Source organism: Carassius carassius, chromosome 2 (assembly GCF_963082965.1).
Source record: "Carassius carassius chromosome 2, fCarCar2.1, whole genome shotgun sequence".
Lineage (NCBI taxonomy): Eukaryota > Metazoa > Chordata > Actinopteri > Cypriniformes > Cyprinidae > Carassius > Carassius carassius.
Window position 1 is genome coordinate 6,392,576 of NC_081756.1, and position 17,544 is coordinate 6,410,119.

The window sequence follows — 17,544 nt, forward strand, 5'->3', positions numbered from 1 at the left end:
CCATCAAGCGATCTGAACTTTTCAGTTCATCTCAATGGACGCACAGCGCACCTGTAATTGATGCTCTGTTAACTCTGTGTGAAGGCACTCGACTCTCCGTTGCTTTACTGATAGAGCTGTTTCTCACACATGCAAAGAGAGAGCGAGCGAGAGTCTTACCACGCTGAATCGACACGCTATATGTAAACTATTCTTAACGTAACGGTTTCTCCGGTAGTGGGCGGAGCTAATGCGCAAATGGCAATTTCATTGGCTGGCGCTGATCTATTTCAGCATATCATTTTGACCGAACGCAGACAACGTGATTAATATTCATGAACCCAGAAGCTCATCAATTCATAGTGCATTGTATATACATTAGTATGATAGTAGAATTAGTAGCAGTATTATCTTTTAATAATAATTAATATGATCTATTACTATTTTTTTACAGAAACCCTCAATGACCAAAAATATCTTAAGCATCACCACCAGTCTTAAGTTCAGTTAAAATGACAAATATGCATTCATTAGGCCTAAAAGTTAATTTTTACATAAAGGCATTGTGCTAGAAATATTACTATTATTTAGTAAAATGTATGTGATGCTGCTACTACTGTTGAAAAAATTTATAAAACTTTATTTTTTAAAGAAATAAATCACAATATTTCTTACATGTTTTAATTTTAATAGCAAATCCCCTTTATTTACCAAAAATAAAATGTGTTTAAATTTCATAAATTAAAAGACAAATTAAATTTGGGTGAAACTTGTTTACTGTTTTTCATAATTATATAACTTGTAGAAAAACTTTACACACAATTGTAAATAAGTATAAAGAATGGCATTGGTTTTATTTTTAGTGCTAAAAAGTTTTTTTTTTTAATTAGCATATTTTTGTGTTTTGCTTTGGTACCGAAATTGGTACCGAGAACCGTGGATTTTCACTGGTATCGGTACCGAATACTGAAATTTTGGTACCGTGACAACACTACTTAGCCTACATTTATTTTGTAATTAAATTACATAACTCCATTACATGTAACTAGTCACTCCCCAACACCGTGAATGGGACATGAGAATATATTGCACAGAAAGACTGACCTGCCAGGTAACACATGTTAAAAGCCAGATCACCTTTATGTTGTCTGTTAAGCTTCTTTCTCTGTTTCTGTTTCTGTTTTTTTCTTTTACCTTTTTTTTAGCCTCCAGCCTCCTCTCCCAGTTCCTCTGCTTGTGCATGGCATTCTTCTGCAGGAGCAGTAAATCAAGAAATTAATATATCTTGACATTATGAATCACTGTCTTGGTTTACAGAGCACACCCTTTCCCTTCGGTCACACACAGGATCGAGCTCCACATCGATGTGGAGAAAGTCCAATAAAAACCGAAACTTTTGACTTTCTCCACAACAGCAGCTCTCTTATTCCATTTGGTTTAATGTCTTAAGTGAGATGGATGTATATTCCTCACAAAGCACCTAAAAACATTTGCGATATAAATGTATGTGTGTCACGATGAAATGAGAACCACAGATACTGATAAAGTGGAAGCAAGTTTTGACGTTTGCTAAAGATAATTTCCTTTGACAAACTGAAAGAGGAAGAAAAGAATAACTGAAAACACATTAGATTTATACGTGACAAAAAATAAATAAAGCCACTGTAAAAACCTTTCATAAAATGACACAAACATCAACTGCGGTGAGTATCATTAAAGTGTATTTTATTTGTTTTTTTCTTCACCTGCGACATGTCTTTAAATAAAGAATGTTATTTGATTAATTTGCTTTTAATGGCAAAATTTTATATACATAAATGCAAGTATGCCGATAATAAATCATTATAATTTTGAGCCAGAAGTTCAGGAATATCTAAAATCTATGTATAATCTGATAAACAAGAAGTTGTTAAGTGTTGATGTAAACTATGTTAACATTTCCAAGTTTTCATTTTATTATTATTATTTTCTGTTGTCTCCAGCCCTGGCTATACTGTAAAATGTTGAATATGAGTGTTTCAATAAAAAAGAGAAAAAAGAAAAAAAAAGGTACTATTGCACAAAGATCAATTGTGTACAGTTTGGATCAATAACAGAAGTATACAAATAAACTTTCATATTTATAGTTATAGAGAATTCTTTTTTTTTTTATTCATAAACAAATTTTGAAAATATCACCACAGCTGTTTCTTTAAAAAGGCTTAAAACAGCCTTTAAGTCAATACATTTTGAATAAAATCAGTATGGTTTTATATAGTAAAACCTATTTACATTCTCATTTTTACTTTTGTGCAATTTCATTAATTTGTTTCTGAACATCTGCTGATGTTGCATCATTGCTATAATGTTAAAATGTGAAATGTTTATTATTACATCCACACAGCAATTTAACATGCATATCTTATTGATCCTTCACTGGCTTTTATAGTATATAATTTCATATTATGCTATATTACTTTGTTATATATATATTTTTATTTCTATAATGAGTTCCAGATTATTTACATACATTATTTTACCAGACACTTGTAAAAAGTGATTCACAAAACAGGAGTACAGTATAAGTGATTTATAATCATAATGGGATTATAACATCAATGTGTTATAGTGCAAACCCTCATATGTATGCTAGATGAGGCAGTGAGTTCAGAGACGTTTATGATAAGTGTCTCTATTAGGAAATCCCATATGCATGTGATAAGGGAAGTTTTCATGTGGTTGACTGTTGATTTCTCATTCACACAGACTATAAACCATAACTATAAACCAGCATCATACACTGCATGATGCATCATACAAAGAATCACCCCACTTTAAAATAATCACATTTTGTTGCTTTGCAGGCTGAAATGAAGACGGCCAAAATTTTAGTTTTATCCAGCTGTATGTACTCAGTGGACCGTATAGCATCCAAGAGAAAGACAGAACACCAACAGAAAAAAAGAAGATTCAATGAGTTGGAAAAAGCACCTTTTGCTTTAATTCCTGCCTTTAGTCGGTTGGGATTTGTCTCTAACTTTGCACATCTAGATTTTGCAATATTTGCACTCTTCTTTGCAGAACTGCTCAAGTTCAGTTAAATGTTATGGTGAGCGTTTGTGGACTGTGGTGTTCCAGTCATTCCACAGATTTTCAGTCTGGGCTCCGACTGGATCCTGCAGGGACATTTACCTTTTTCTCATTCAACTCCTGTGTGCTCTGTTTTACTGTGTGATTTTGGGTCATTGTCATGTAGGAAGGTAAACCTTCTTCCCATTGACTTCCATTTACATTTACATTTAGTCATTTAGCATATGCTTTTATCCAAAGCGACTTACAAATGAGGACAATGGAAGCAATCAAAAACAACAAAAAGAGCAATGATATAAGTGCTATAACAAGTCTCAGTTAGCTTAAACGCAGTACACGTAGCAAGGGCTTTTGAATAATATAATAAATAAAAAGAAAACAGATAGAATAGAAAAAGAATAGCGCACACACACACACACACACACACACACACACACACACACAATTGCATAATAAATTAAAAGAAAATAGAACACAAAAAGAAAGGTAGTTAGATTTGAGAATAGAATTAGAATAGTGAGTGCTAAAGTCAAATAAAGATGGAAGAGATGTGTTTTAAGCCGATTCTTGAAGATGGCTAAAGACTCAGCTGCTCGGATTGGGTTGGGGAGGTCATTCCACCAGGAGGGAACATTTCATTTAAAAGTCCGTAAAAGTGACTTTGTGCTTCTTTGGGATGAACAATCAAGGGACGTTCACTTGCAGAACGCAAGCTTCTAGAGGCACATAAGTCTGAAGTAATGAATTTAGGTAAATGGGTGCAGAGCCAGTGGTGATAGACTAAAACCCAAGCATGTGATGCGGTTAATTAAACTCTTGTAAAACCTGTAAAATAAAAAAATCTATATATAAAATTAGCATGAGATGTAGGGCATTCGATTAAACTATGATTGTGTTATTATTTCCAAATAATGTTCAGTGTCGCTACAGGCCAGGCCATCCTGCTTTACCGATGAAACCAAAGCTGATTAATGACATATTTTCCTGTGCAATATGCATCATAACTGAAATCAATATAAAATGTGAATGCTGTCCTGGAAGACAAGTTTCGATCATTATATTTCATATAAGCAAAGATTAATTTGTGCCTTTAAATCATGCTTTAAATACAACTCATTTACTTACAGCAATTGTAGCAATAATAAAGCGTACTACAATAATGTGCAGTAGCAATTACAACAGACAACATAGTGATAAGTATAAATATCACGCTTAAGATCATAACTATAAAACATTACGAATTTGATCATGTAAAAGGAGTGAGGGAATCACTTACAGGAACAGTATTTATCTTGATTCTTGAAGGACTCAGCTGCTCAGATTGAATTGACTTCCCAACTTTCTGTCAGAGGGTAGCATATTTTTCTCAAGAATTTGACTGTATATTGCCCTGTCCATTTTTTCTTCTTTTGTGACAAGTGCTCCAGTCCCTGCTCCAGAGAAACATCCCCAGAACAGGATATTAGCACCTCCATGCATTACTGGAGCAATGTTGTTACTGGGATGGTGAGCTGTATAGGATTTCTGATTTCTGATGCCAGATAATTCAATTTTAATCTCATTTACCTTAGAATATTTATTCAAGGTATGTTTTGGTAAAGCTCAGTCTGACTTGATGTGGCATTTCTTGAGGAGTGGCTTTTTTCTTGCAACCCTTCTATACAAGCCACATTTGTAGAGAATCTGTGATGATATCACATGCACACAATGACTACTCTTTGTTATTAATTCCTGTAACTGCTTCAGAGTTGCTGTAGGCCTCTTGGTCGCCTTTCTGACCAGACTGACTTGTGTGTCCTGATTCAGAGAGGGTCTGTATTGTACCAAATACCTTCCAATAATCAACTTTACTGTTCAATGTATTGATAAAGCCTTTTTTTTTTGTACACATGTCCAGAGTTGTGCCTTAGTAACCCCCTAGGATAAAACAAAAACTGTGTCCGTCTTCATTTCAGGCTGCAAAGAAACAAAATATGATTATTTTAAAGGGGGGGTGATTATTTTCGGCTCATCCGGCCAGACGAGGTTATCTTGCCAACAATATCTGTCTGTCTTATTGTCTATGGTAAAAAATTAACTGATGAAGACATAAAACAAACAATGCTGACAAAGGCATATCTTGTTTTAATGAATGGGTTTTTGTGAATGGGGAGCTGTGGCAGTTTTGTGCAGGATAAAGTGTGGAAATACTCATGTCTCCTGAATTATCTTTTATCTTCACATTCAAATGCAATCAAACGGTTAGCATTTTGTGACTCACGATTTTCCTGCACAATGTACAGATAAGAAATGAGCCTGTTGTGAGTAATCTTTGGTTTTCATATGGAGGTTCATTCTCAGAGGCATGCGATTTTATTGTGATAAGTAAAATCCCAAGACAGCAGGTTGATTTCTTTATAAAATAGACTGTCGTAATTCTCACACGTTCTCAATAAAAATGTTTTGTATAATGAATGAAGTTCGCGAATAAGTGATCGCAAAAGGCTCTCATTTAAACGTATGATTGTTTAACCAATTCTAAACCATCTGGACTGAAACCACAATGTGAAATGCAGAATGCAAGAGCAACTCGTGTTGAAAATTATTTCTTGAAAAAATTTTACTTATCCGTTTAATGTTAAGTGAACAGAACTGATGTTATTGGAAGAAATTATTTATTATAAAACATCACCATACATTCCAGTTTTTTTCTCAGTGAAACAGCAATTTCAAGCTATACCAAAAACTTTGATTGTATCAGTGTAAAATGAAAATCAATGTACAAGACGGTAACTGTAGTGTAGCATACACATCATTTTGGTTCATCTTGAAGTAATTGTCAGGACAAACACGTATCAGTCAAAATCAGAGGCTCAGAATACAAGACAATATTTTGCAGGAACCAAAAATATGTCAGAGACGACAAAAGTAGCATAAAAAGCTCTTCAAATGAGTCTTGTGAGTAGTGAGAATTAAAGAAATATAAGTTACAACATCAATGTCATTTAAAAACTTTCTTGATCACACGCTCCTTTCTCTCAATGAATTGAATGAGTTTTTTAACCCATGGTGTCCTGGGGTTCAGACAGATCCTCTCTCCACTCGACAAACCAGCACTGAAAAGATACAAAACATTATTTATGTAGAAGATACTGTTGAAAAAAAGTCACAGAAGATCTTTCTTTTAACAAATGCTGTTCTTTTAAACCTTCTATTCATCAAAGAATCTGTAAAAATATATATGTAGCAGCACAACTGTGTTCCACATGAATTATTTAAAGAAATGTTTCTTGAGCAGCAAATCAGCACATCAGAATGATTTCTGAAGCATCATGTATGTGTGTTTCGATTTGTGGGGTGCTTTTGTGGAATGGTCTGAGCAGTACAATCAAACAAAGTGTTAATATGTTGCAATTTAGAAAAAGGTACAAAAGTTTTATGCTTGATAAGTATAGAAATGGAGAGGGTGAATGATAATTCATTATGGTGGGAAAGAATGCTTGATAATGGTTTTTGTATATGCTTTTTTCTTCATCTTAATATTAAGATAACGCATTATTTTAATTTAGTATTTTTTTGTTGTATTATTTAAAATGTTATGTTGATTTTTCTTGTTAGATTGTAAATTGGTTTGGGTAGTTACTGGGGGTAGTTCTTGATAAGCCTAGGGCTTCTAACTATCCCTTTTCGAACAGGTTGATTATTATATTATTATGTTATTTATGTTTGTTTGTTTATATATATGGATATTTCTTATGAATTGCTGTCATTTTTTTTTATTTTTATTATAATTTTATGAATTGTTCGAAATAAAGATTAATTCAATTCAATTCAATCATGTGACACTGAAGACTGGAGTAATGATGCTGAAAATACAGCTTTGATCACAGGAATAGATTACATTTTTACATTCACACAGAAGGCCGTTATTTGAAATTATTATAATATTTCACTGTTTTCACAGTGTTTTGATTATTTGATGTCCATTAGATTTTTCCTTCAAAAACATCTCGGCAGTGTTTTTAGGTTTTTGCTTCAAAATACAAATGTTTTATTAGAACCTCAGGTTGTGTGTTTACTGTATGTAACTTATGATCAACTATCGAAATACATGCTTACTAAGTTATGTTGTAAGACATATTATAGCCTTACACTGCAAAACACATTCGCAGACATTCACATTTACAACATCTGGTCTCATAACCGGGGTACCAGAATGGGTTATTTTGAGGAGGCCTCATAGCAAATTCAGTGCACAGTGCCCAGAATTCCTGGTTACTGAGAGTACATTCGAAATACTTAAGAAAGACACGTGACTGGTTTGAGGAAATAGCCTTACATAACCTCAGTAGTCTTGCAGTGCGGGCCTCTCGGCAGGATCTCCACGCGTCGCAGGCTCTCTTGCGGGATGATACGTGACTCCAGTTTGAGACACACGCAGCGGCTGTTGTAACCCGCACCCAGAGGCTGCACGGCTGAGGGAGGAACGACACGACCGTTAGCAGGCAGGGAAAGTGTGTTACACAACTGTAAACTGACATGTGATTTAATCACTTGTGCAACAGAGGTTTGTAAACTGACATGGGATTTACTCACTTGTGCAAAAAGGGGTTTGTAAAATAGTAGCCTGCAACAGTTTTGAGGAAATGTGTTTTATGTAAGTTCATTACGGTTCTGTGGAAGATGCTGAAATCTAGATGGTGTACACAGGGACTCACATGAGAGTCACCGGCCACATTTCGAATAAAACTGTCATTCAGATAAACTTAAAAATACTAATTTCAAAACCGTTTCTTCAAAAATCACTGTAGCGATGGTTGCTTTCGAAGCACTGCTTCGTGAAGCTCAGAAACCTTTGCGAATCATTTGTTTAGGAATCAGCAGTTGAGCGCGCATATCAAATGCTGCATTCACACCATGTCACTGTGGTTTCGAGTTACTTGCAGCTGTTCACACCTTTGCACTATCAATCCCTAAACATAGCACCTATTGAATCTGAGGTATTCAGGTGGTACAAGCTTTAGCTCTCAGAAAGCTCACGGTTCACAAGTTGTAATTACGAGTTCTGCCAGGACATGAATGCTTTTTGTTGGTATCTCGTAATAACGACATGGCATGAACATCTAAACTGCCAAAGTCACATGATTTCAGTAAACAAGGGTTCTTTACTGTGTAATTTTCAAAATGTTTCTAGATGGTGATGTATTTACTATATATGGCTGCTTTAAAAATATATGCACTTTGTTTAAAACATATATATTTTTTTATATTTCACCCTGGTAAACCATCAACAAACCAGCTATCACTACAAATTTAAGCTAAATATAACACACATATAGTGAAGATGAAGCTTACCATCAGACAGAATGATGCTGACTCCAATAACGGTTAACATCAGGAAAGCGTTCATGATTGTTGAAGCTTCTGCAGTGGATTTCTATGTAGAAACTCTGAAGATCAGATGCTGTTAGTTGAGCTGCTGCATAACCTTATATATTATGATTTCAAAGGCCTCGTGACCTCTGAAGTAGTGATTTTATTTCACTTCCCTAATTGTTCTGTGTGTGTTTGTTTCTCTTCTTGTGCGTGTGAAGACTTGTGTGTACATATGTGGTTTGGATCTGTTCACATGTTCATCAGCAGTGTGTCATATGGATGCATCTCATGTTCGGCCCGGTTCCCACGTTTAAAATCCCCTTACAGACTGTTTTAACCAAAAAATGATACCTCAAGTGCATGATTTTCATTTGACTGCTTACCACAGTTGGAAGATTTCTTTAATTGCCCAAATATCAAATATTACTATTATTAATAATATTATTAATATTAATAATACTTATCATCCAACTCTTCCCAAATGTAATGGTCTGAGCTGCAGCTTAATTCGATAACTATTCACAGCTGCTGACTTATTTGTGATTGCTATTCATCTCTTCTTCAGAACTTCTGAGACAACAGTGGTTGAAAATTAAGATGTCTTTTAAGTCTCTGGAGCGATAAGAAGCAATAAACTTTGGATGTATGTGTATGTATTGTTTGGACAGCCTGTTGCACTTCTCATAGTGTCACATTCACCAACCTCAATCGGGACAGAAATTTCCCAGAGAGCTGAAAATAAATGAGGGTCTCACATTCAGCTCCTTTTATCTACAGAAAATGTCTTAACTTGTAAATATTTGGATTAAAATGTTACTCAGCTGGGAAACAAGCAGAACAAGTTTCACAAGAATTTTAGATGAACAGGAACAGAATAATGGGTTCCACAAGGAGTGGGTCAGTATTAAATGTTGCAGTGAATATTTGGTGTTTCCACCAGCTGCTTTTACTTGCTGTTCCTTTCTAATCACTTGTGAAAATGAGTGGAAATGTCTTGAGTGGAAATTGTTTCACCACCATTGCACCTTGTTTACCGATATTTTAGAATTTGCAACAAAATACTGTACAGATGCCAGAAACAAAAGAAAGCATTTCCCTTCCCTTTTAAAACTTATATTATAATATCCCAATTTATTTAGTTGTCCTATACTATATGCTCAATAAAAAGGTTGCATTTTATAAAAAAAAAAAAAAAAAAAAAATGGTGCAATAATTTGTTCTGCTGCACAGAGCAGCAGTCTTACTACAGCACACAAGAGAAGCACACCTGCTGAGAGAATTATGTTTTCAGAAATGAAAATTAAGTGAGTTGATCAAAAAACCTCATGACAAGTTACAGCTCATGTGCATTTAAATACAATATGCTACTATGACTTGCATGCAAGAGAAAAGCATTTGATATGGAAACTTCTGCAGAAGTGTCGCAGACAGCAACCTAATGTTGGCCCAGATCCGATCCACATCTGGGATGGATTTAGGCCAACACTGTGTTGCTGTCTGGGATATTAACCATTTTTATACCATTATGCACTTTTAAAGAGAAGATCAGTGGCATCATTATGTCTTATGAAATTACATTACGATCTTTTCCCACACAGAAAATAATCTCACAAACCTTCTTTTAAACATGTTTAAGCAATAGTTTACAAGAAAATAAACTGTGATCATTTGCATGTTACTAACCACAGATGACCTTCCTTCTGTGGAATGTATTACTTTTTTAATGCAATATTCTTAAGTTTCTTATAGCTAGAAAATAAAACACATCAGTGCCTTGATTTTCAGTTATGCTGCAAATGTTTAAATCTAATATAAAATCATCTAAAATATGTAGAGAAATAAAACTGATATATGTAGAAAATATGTAGAAAAAAAGTTTGTGTCATATTGTCAGACTCTGGACTTGTTTTGTGTGTGTTTGCTCCACATGTGCTCCGTGACCCAGTTTCCGTCTCCCATATTGTTTGTGTTAATTTGATTCCCAAGTGTTCCTCGTTTAATTTCCATTGATCCCAGGTGTGTCTTGTTATCCCAATAGACTGCATCCGAAAACTCTAAAACGCTGCCGTCAGATGCAGCATTCCAAGACAGGAAGCTATCAATGCACGTGCGGATCCAAATTCTGCTTTACTTCCTGCTCCGGAGGTTCCTTCTGATCGATATCCCACAATCCTGTGCGTTCAATTCCTTGATGGTTGAGTAAAAAAAAAAAAAAAATGGTGTCTGAAAGTTGCGTTTGGTAGTAGGTTTGTACATAAATGTATATTACTGTTTAAAGGCGCAATATGTAATTTTTCTGCTTTAAAAATAGCAGATATCACTTTATCTATGTTATATATATTTTTTAGTTGTGTACTTACATTATCCCGAAAGTTTCCACGAACTTTCAAATCCAGAGAAAATTATAGTTTAATTAGAAGACACGGCACGTTTCTTTATTTCCGTTTTGTCGCCCGTCTATGGCGTCATATAAACTTTGACCCCTCTAGTTTATCTAACTTCCTGCGGAACCGCCAAATACAAAGGTGAACAGAAGCAAAGACGAGACGAAGAAGAAAAAGTAGTAGCTAGCCTTGATCGAGACTATTATATTTTATATTTATACTGTTTATATTCGTATTTATACCTCAATCAATAACTTAGTTATGGATCATGATTATGCTTTGCCTGCACGTTCTGTGAAGCGCAGTCAAACATACGGGTGAAATAAATGACCTGAGAAGGTTTTGGGACAAGAGAACAAACAAGACACGGGTAAATATTGGAGTTGCATTTCCAAGATAGAGAGAGCATCCATTCAGCTAACTGTATCTATCTGTATATTTTGTGAAACGATGATGTCTTGTGTAAAACGCAGACGGACTAGCTCTCTTGTAGAGTATAATAATGTAAATCTACATGCGTTCTATATCTAGCTGGATAAAGTAGCTTCAAATGCAGTTCACTATCTTGTTTGATATCATAGTATAAATGTAATTATAATTATTAACGAAAGGCAACCGTGTTTTTTTTTAACATATATTACTATTGCTAGATGGAATATTGATTTGATAGGGGTCTGATAATTCATATATCTCTCAGTTCGAAAAGACGTGATTGTCAAAATACTAGGCTGCTGCTGCTGTAGGTGAAGGGAGACCGCTGACAGACCAGGCTCTTGTCTTCATGACAACAATATCTATACTTCATGTTGAACATAAATATAAAGCCTACTGATAAAGGACACTGTCAACAGTATTGACGGCAAAATAGACGATGTTTGACAGGTTCAATATTTGAAAATCGATAATTATTTATTTATTTTTTAAATTACATTTATATCTGAATTTATGTCAACCTATAGACTTTCAAACATCAAAATGTCATGAATTAATATGTATTTGTGTACAAAATTACATATAAACATATTTTCCTATTATATTTTGCCTGGAAACGCTTCCAACACGCGCGTGTCGCGTGAAAAATAGGCGTCAGCTCTATTTCTAGCAAGCACGCGTTTTCCGCGTGCCCTGAGTCGCGCCTGAGACGCGCGTCTCACACAGGCAGTCTGCAAGCTCTAACCTATTAACATGGGAGCCGAATTAAAAACTGACACGCCATGCAGCTGAGACGCTTGCGCAACGCATCCAGTGTGTCGCCGGCCTCAGTTAAAATGAGTGAGGAATGTGGGGAGCGACAGAGCGCGTGTTCCAATGAACAACAACTCCCATGAGCCTACGCTCTTTCCCGACGTCATCAAAGTACGTCTCATGTTATTATTTTAATTGAGTGACCCCTGGTGGACAAAAATTCCATAGTGTATGTTTAACTTTTTGCACTTTTGATGTTACTTCTAAGAAGAAATAAGTATTATAGTAATTAAATATTAGTTAAGTTATCACAAAAACTTGTTCTATTTTGTTGTACATCATTAAACCATTACGCTGCCTCAGAAGTCTGTCCGATATCAGTTTCATGAGGTGCTTTTGTGCAAAAACGCTGTCTGCAAAGTTATTGCAACAGCAGCAAGTCAACTGCTTTTTTCGGATCTGAATTTTCGGATGTAGCCATAGTGTTTCCTGATTTGAGTTCCTTTTGTCAGCTGTTATAGTCATCTCTGTTCTCATAATGTCTCCAGGCCTGTGATCCTCATTAGTGATGAAAAGTCTGATTCGTTTCCGCAAACTGGTTCTTCTCGGACAGATCGACTCATTGAATCGGATCAAAAAGCAGTTTCATCAGTTCGTGACTTCATCAAGCAATAACGTCTTAACGCCTTTCTTTTTTTTCTTTCTAACAATTCAGTGCAATGTTTTATCAAGTGAAAATTTCAAATAAGTCATTTGTGTCAACGCATAAATTAAAAAAATTAAGTTGTTTGTGTGAAAGCATATTGCTAATTATATAATTCACTTAGGTAAATGGTGTTTGTGGTCACGGTTTCATTCGCAGATCATTATGTCAGATACTGCCAGTGTTGGGGTAGTTACTCAAAAAATGTAATTAGTTACTAGTTACTTCTGTAAATTGTAATGAGATTACTTTACTAGTTACTGCATTTGAAAAGATGTTCGTTCAACCCCCGCGGTTCTAGTTCTGTGGTTGCCGAGGCGCAACACGAGCTCAACGCTTGGGGTGACGGCAATGAGCCCGAGAGTTCAGTGAGTGAGAGAGAGAACGGAATTAATCCCCTTTTTCTCTCACTCTATTCCCCGGACCGCGCGCGCTCAGCAGAAGAGTGCCTCGTGAGTCAGGTGGTTAGTCATATAGTCTTTTTCCTGCTCCAGAAGCTCGTAATCGATTCTGTCGGCTGCGGATTGGTTGACGCATACTCTACAGCAGCCCCTGGCTCTTGAGCTCGCAGGTGACACAAGCTATAAATATAAGCTATGGGGTAAGGGGCAAGCTTACTGATATAATATCCACCGTTGCTCTACTCCCTCCCTGGATAAAGTGTTTTCTCAAATTTATAAAAAAATAAAATATATATATATATATATATGAGAGGTACTGATTTGAGGACGTTAAGTCATGCACTACTGTCTTTGCGCTTAGAGCTACCAAGCATTAGTTTGCCCGACTAATTACTATTTATTTCAGCTCCGCTGCTGCATTGAGCTGAAACAAATAAGTGTAAGAGCTCGTTTGTGTCAGAGTATTTCTTATAGCAAGCTATAACAGTGAGCAGGCGTTTTTTCGCTTTTCTCTCTGTTATCTGCTTAGCTGTACTAATGCAGACACGTACATTTGATTTGGCGCTTACGCTTCCAACTCTTGTTCGTGTTCCTACTGTTTTTAAATGCAGACTCTGAGGAGTCCTGCAGCAGGTGTTTGTGCATTATGATTTTGGCACTTCAAGCTACCAAACATTAATTTACCCGACTACTTACTATTTATTTCAGCTCTGCTGCTGGATTTAGCTGAAACAAATAAGTAAAAAATAATAATAATAAATAAATCACGTGCTTAAGAATATTCTTATAGCAAGCAATAACTGTGAGTAGGCAGGTGTTTAAAAATTCCCCTTTCTCCCTAACGTTAACTGCTGCACTGTACTAATGCAGACATGTTCATTTGGTTTGGCGCTTATGCTTCCAAATCTTGTTTGTGTACTGTTTTTAGACGCAGACTCCGAGGAGTCCCTGCAGCAGGTGTGTGTTATGCACTATTATTTTGGCGCTTCGTGCTACCAATAATAGTTGCCTGACTACTTAATTCAGCTCCGCTGCTGCGTCGAGCTGAAAAAAATGGAAGAGCTCATGTGATTATAGCAAGATATAACAGTGAGGTGGCGGGTTTTTCTCTCTCTCTGTTATTGGCTGAGCTGAACTGATGCAGACATGTTCATTTGATTTGGCGCTTACGCTTCCAACTCTTGTTCGTGTACTGTTTTAGATGCAGACTCTGAGGAGTGCCACACAGACGTGTTGTGCACTGTGATTTTTGGCGCTTCAAGCTACCAAACATTAGCCTGCCCGACTAATTACTATTTATTTCAGCTCCGCTGTTGCATTGAGCTGAAACAAATAAGTGGAAAAATTCACATGCTTCAGAATATTTCTTATAGCAAGCTATAACGGTGAGTAGGTGGCTAAAATTCCCCTTTCTCCCTTACGTCACCTGCTGCACTGTACTAATGCAGACACGTTCATTTGATTTGGCGCTTACGCTTCCAACTCTTGTTCGTGTACTGTTTTTAAACGCAGACTCTGAGGAGTCCTGCACAGATGTTGTTGTGCACTGTGATTTTGTGCTTCTGCTACCAATAATTTGTTGCCTGACTACTTCTTTCAGCTCTGCTGCTGCGTCGAGCTGAAACAAGTTGAAGAGCTCACGTGTTTATAGCAAGTTATAACAGTGAGCTGGCGGGTTTTGCTCCCTCTCGCATATTGGCTGCGCTGCACTGATGCAGACACATTCATTTGATTTGGCGCTTAGCTTCCAACTCAGGTTCGTGTACTGTTTTTAGTCGTGTAGAGTTTCAGACTCTGAGGAGTTCCTGCAGCAGATATTTTATTGTGCACCATGGTCTTGGCGCTTCATGCTACCGAGCGTTGGTCTGCCGGAGTAATATAATATTTGTTTAGCTCTGCTGCTGTATTGAGCTGAAATATTAAGTGGCAAGCTGTTGTAACATTAATGTTATAATGGCTCAAGTTGTAAAGTTGAGCAGACGGGTTTTCCTATCTCTCTCTCTCTACTTCTGCGCTGCACTGATGCAGGCACATGCGTTGAAATGGTGCTTGCACTTCCAGCACTTATTTCATGTACTGCTTTTAAGCGCAGACTCTAAGAATTCTGCAGCCAATATTTGTCTTGCATTATGGTCTTGGCATCTCGTGCTACCAAGCATAAGTCTACCCGGCTATTAATATGTCTTTCAGCTCCGCTGATGCTTGAGCTGGTACAAATCAGTGGGGGAGCTCACATCTGAGTAGATTCCTATGGAAAGCTGTTTTTCCGAAAAACCTAATGCCATAGTGACTGGAGCTGCAGAGTGAGCAGGGGTTTCTTGTCTCTATTCCTGCACTGCATGAATGCATGTACATTGATTTGGCACTTATGCTTCCAACTCCAACATGTGACCCGTTTTTATCATGGATTCCACAGCTAGACATTGCAGTGCGCATTGGTTTTTGGCGCTTCATGCTACCAAATACTAGACTGTCCAGCTAGTAATAATTCTTCAGCTCCACTGCTGTTTGAGCTGAAACAAATAGTAGACTCTCATTGTAGCTGGATTTGTGGTGTTTTGCAACACACATTTGTCGTGCAACATGGTTTTTGGCACTTCAGGCTACCAAAACTATTTGCATAACTGGTCTAATCATTATTCTTCTCATCCCAACTGAGTTACTCTGAGCTGAGCTAAGTTCACGTGTAAGAGTATCTTTTATGGCAAGCTATTAATGCTCTTGTCTTGACATTCAAGTCCCCATTCTGTGGTTGGTGCTGGCATGCCTGATTTAGTATCCATTCCTGTTTCAGAGGTATATCCCACAACTCAGGTGTCTCGGACGTCATGAGGGAGGATCAGGCTGTCATATGGTTACACCATCCAGCTTATTTGGGTTGATTGGATTTGTGTCACCTAACCTTGTGCTTGGAGCAAGCAATGTCAAGGACACAGATGCTCATCCTGTTTATCTGCACCAGAGATTGGTTTGTGACCATCAGTCTAAGGATGCTTCTGCATCCAGATCATCAAGAGACATAGGAAGTTCCTCAGTTTTGCTTTTTGAATGAAGTTTGCCAATACTTTATTCCATTGAACTGGCCTTGAACGCAAATTGAGTGGCTGTCACATTAGGTCAAGGACAGACAACATGGCTGTGGTCTCATACATTGGTCAGAGAGGATTACACTCTTGCCCCCTGTCAGGTTGGTGAGATGTGTTCTTCTTTGAACACAGACCAGTTTCCTGTCGATCAGAGCAGTTCTTGTCCCGGGTCACCTGACCTCAGGAGTGGACTTACTCTTGCACCCTCAGTTGGGTGAGTCTAATATGGCAAGTTTCGTCCGAGCAGAAGTGGATTGTTTGCTTTGAGCATGCACATTGCCCGCTCTGGTTTCCTTGTCTCCTCCGTTGCCTCTGGGTGGGGATGCTCTAGCCAGGAATGGCCCAGGACCAGTCTTCTGCCTTCCAGTCGACCTGTTTGCTTTTAAACGATTCTGTTCAGAGTAAGCTTGGTCGGAGTGAACAATTGTTTTTGGTGGTGGTGTTTTGGCCCACTCGTAAATGGCGCTGTATGCCCTTATGCAGACACATCTGGACCCAGTCCATTACCCTTAAGGACCTGCCACAGGTTTATGTGGCTGCCATATCTGCTGAGTGTAACCCGGGTGATCCAGGCTACAAGAGTTAAAACATATGTAAAAAATATAAGAAAAAAAAACGAGAATAAGAGAGAAAAGCGAGTGCTTCAGAAGAGAGAGTGTTTCGTCCTATCATTGATCGCGCTGCATTGATTGACACTCCAACGAGCCAATGGTAGCAGCGAACCGAGATGGCACCGGTGACACTGCCACTCTCAGAGACATCGAGAGAGAGCGAGTGAGTCAGACGAAACATGTGCACCGAGTGATTCCAAGATACTCCGCGTAAAAGATCGTTATTGATAGAGAAAACTTGAATGCAATCAAAAGATTACATCTCTGAGCGAACTTTGAAGAGCTGACACCGAAGTGAGAAGAAAGTGAGGCCGCTAATAAAGGCCAAATGCACATACACGGAGCACCGAAGCATCGCAAATTATCTTCTTAATTCTCTTCTGTGAAATTCTTGCCTTGGTGAGTTGTTTTGTTTATATATATTGATTTGACGCTCTATGAGAAAACTTGAAGTCTCAACGGCAAATCAGTAATGTGATATTAGCGTTTAAATAGGCTGCTTATGCATAGTGTGTGAGCTAGTGCTAATTTGCATGTTGGGCTAAAGCTAATCACATGTGAAGATGCAAACGTCAATGAAGTCAATAAAGAGTTAAAATGTTCTGTATAAGTGTCAGGATATCGAGTTAATATGTTGTTGAAGTGTATACATGATGTTTGTTGATGAAAGTGTTTAAATTGAAGATTAATTATTGTTCTGCCTTGTGTTTTGCAAGGCTGGGTTTTTTTTTCATTTCATGTGTTTTTCTGAGAAACTGATCACCTTCCTGG

General features: G+C 37.2%; 2 protein-coding genes across 2 annotated transcripts in view; both read right to left on the reverse strand.

The window, feature by feature from the left end:
* The window catches only part of LOC132096107 (aerolysin-like protein), a 254,098-nt gene that overhangs the window by 123,496 nt on the left and 113,058 nt on the right, over positions 1-17,544 (reverse strand).
* On the reverse strand, positions 5,692-8,541 carry LOC132096345 (permeability factor 2-like). The gene is made up of 3 exons (XM_059501640.1): positions 8,383-8,541; positions 7,367-7,502; positions 5,692-6,143 (listed from the first exon to the last, which is right to left on the reverse strand). Exons 1-3 carry the CDS (start codon positions 8,435-8,437, stop codon positions 6,029-6,031), a joined length of 306 nt encoding a protein of 101 aa, XP_059357623.1. The 5' UTR covers positions 8,438-8,541; the 3' UTR covers positions 5,692-6,028.

Excerpts from the sequence above, each read along its gene's own strand:
- LOC132096345 (XM_059501640.1), bottom strand. The coding sequence starts at position 8,437 with ATGAACGCTTTCCTGATGTTAACCGTTATTGGAGTCAGCATCATTCTG. Across the intron at positions 7,503-8,382 it reads CAGCATCATTCTGTCTGATG|CCGTGCAGCCTCTGGGTGCG; the intron begins GTAAGCTTCATC and ends TTCCTCCCTCAG. Across the intron at positions 6,144-7,366 it reads TGCAAGACTACTGAGGTTAT|TGCTGGTTTGTCGAGTGGAG; the intron begins GTAAGGCTATTT and ends GTATCTTTTCAG.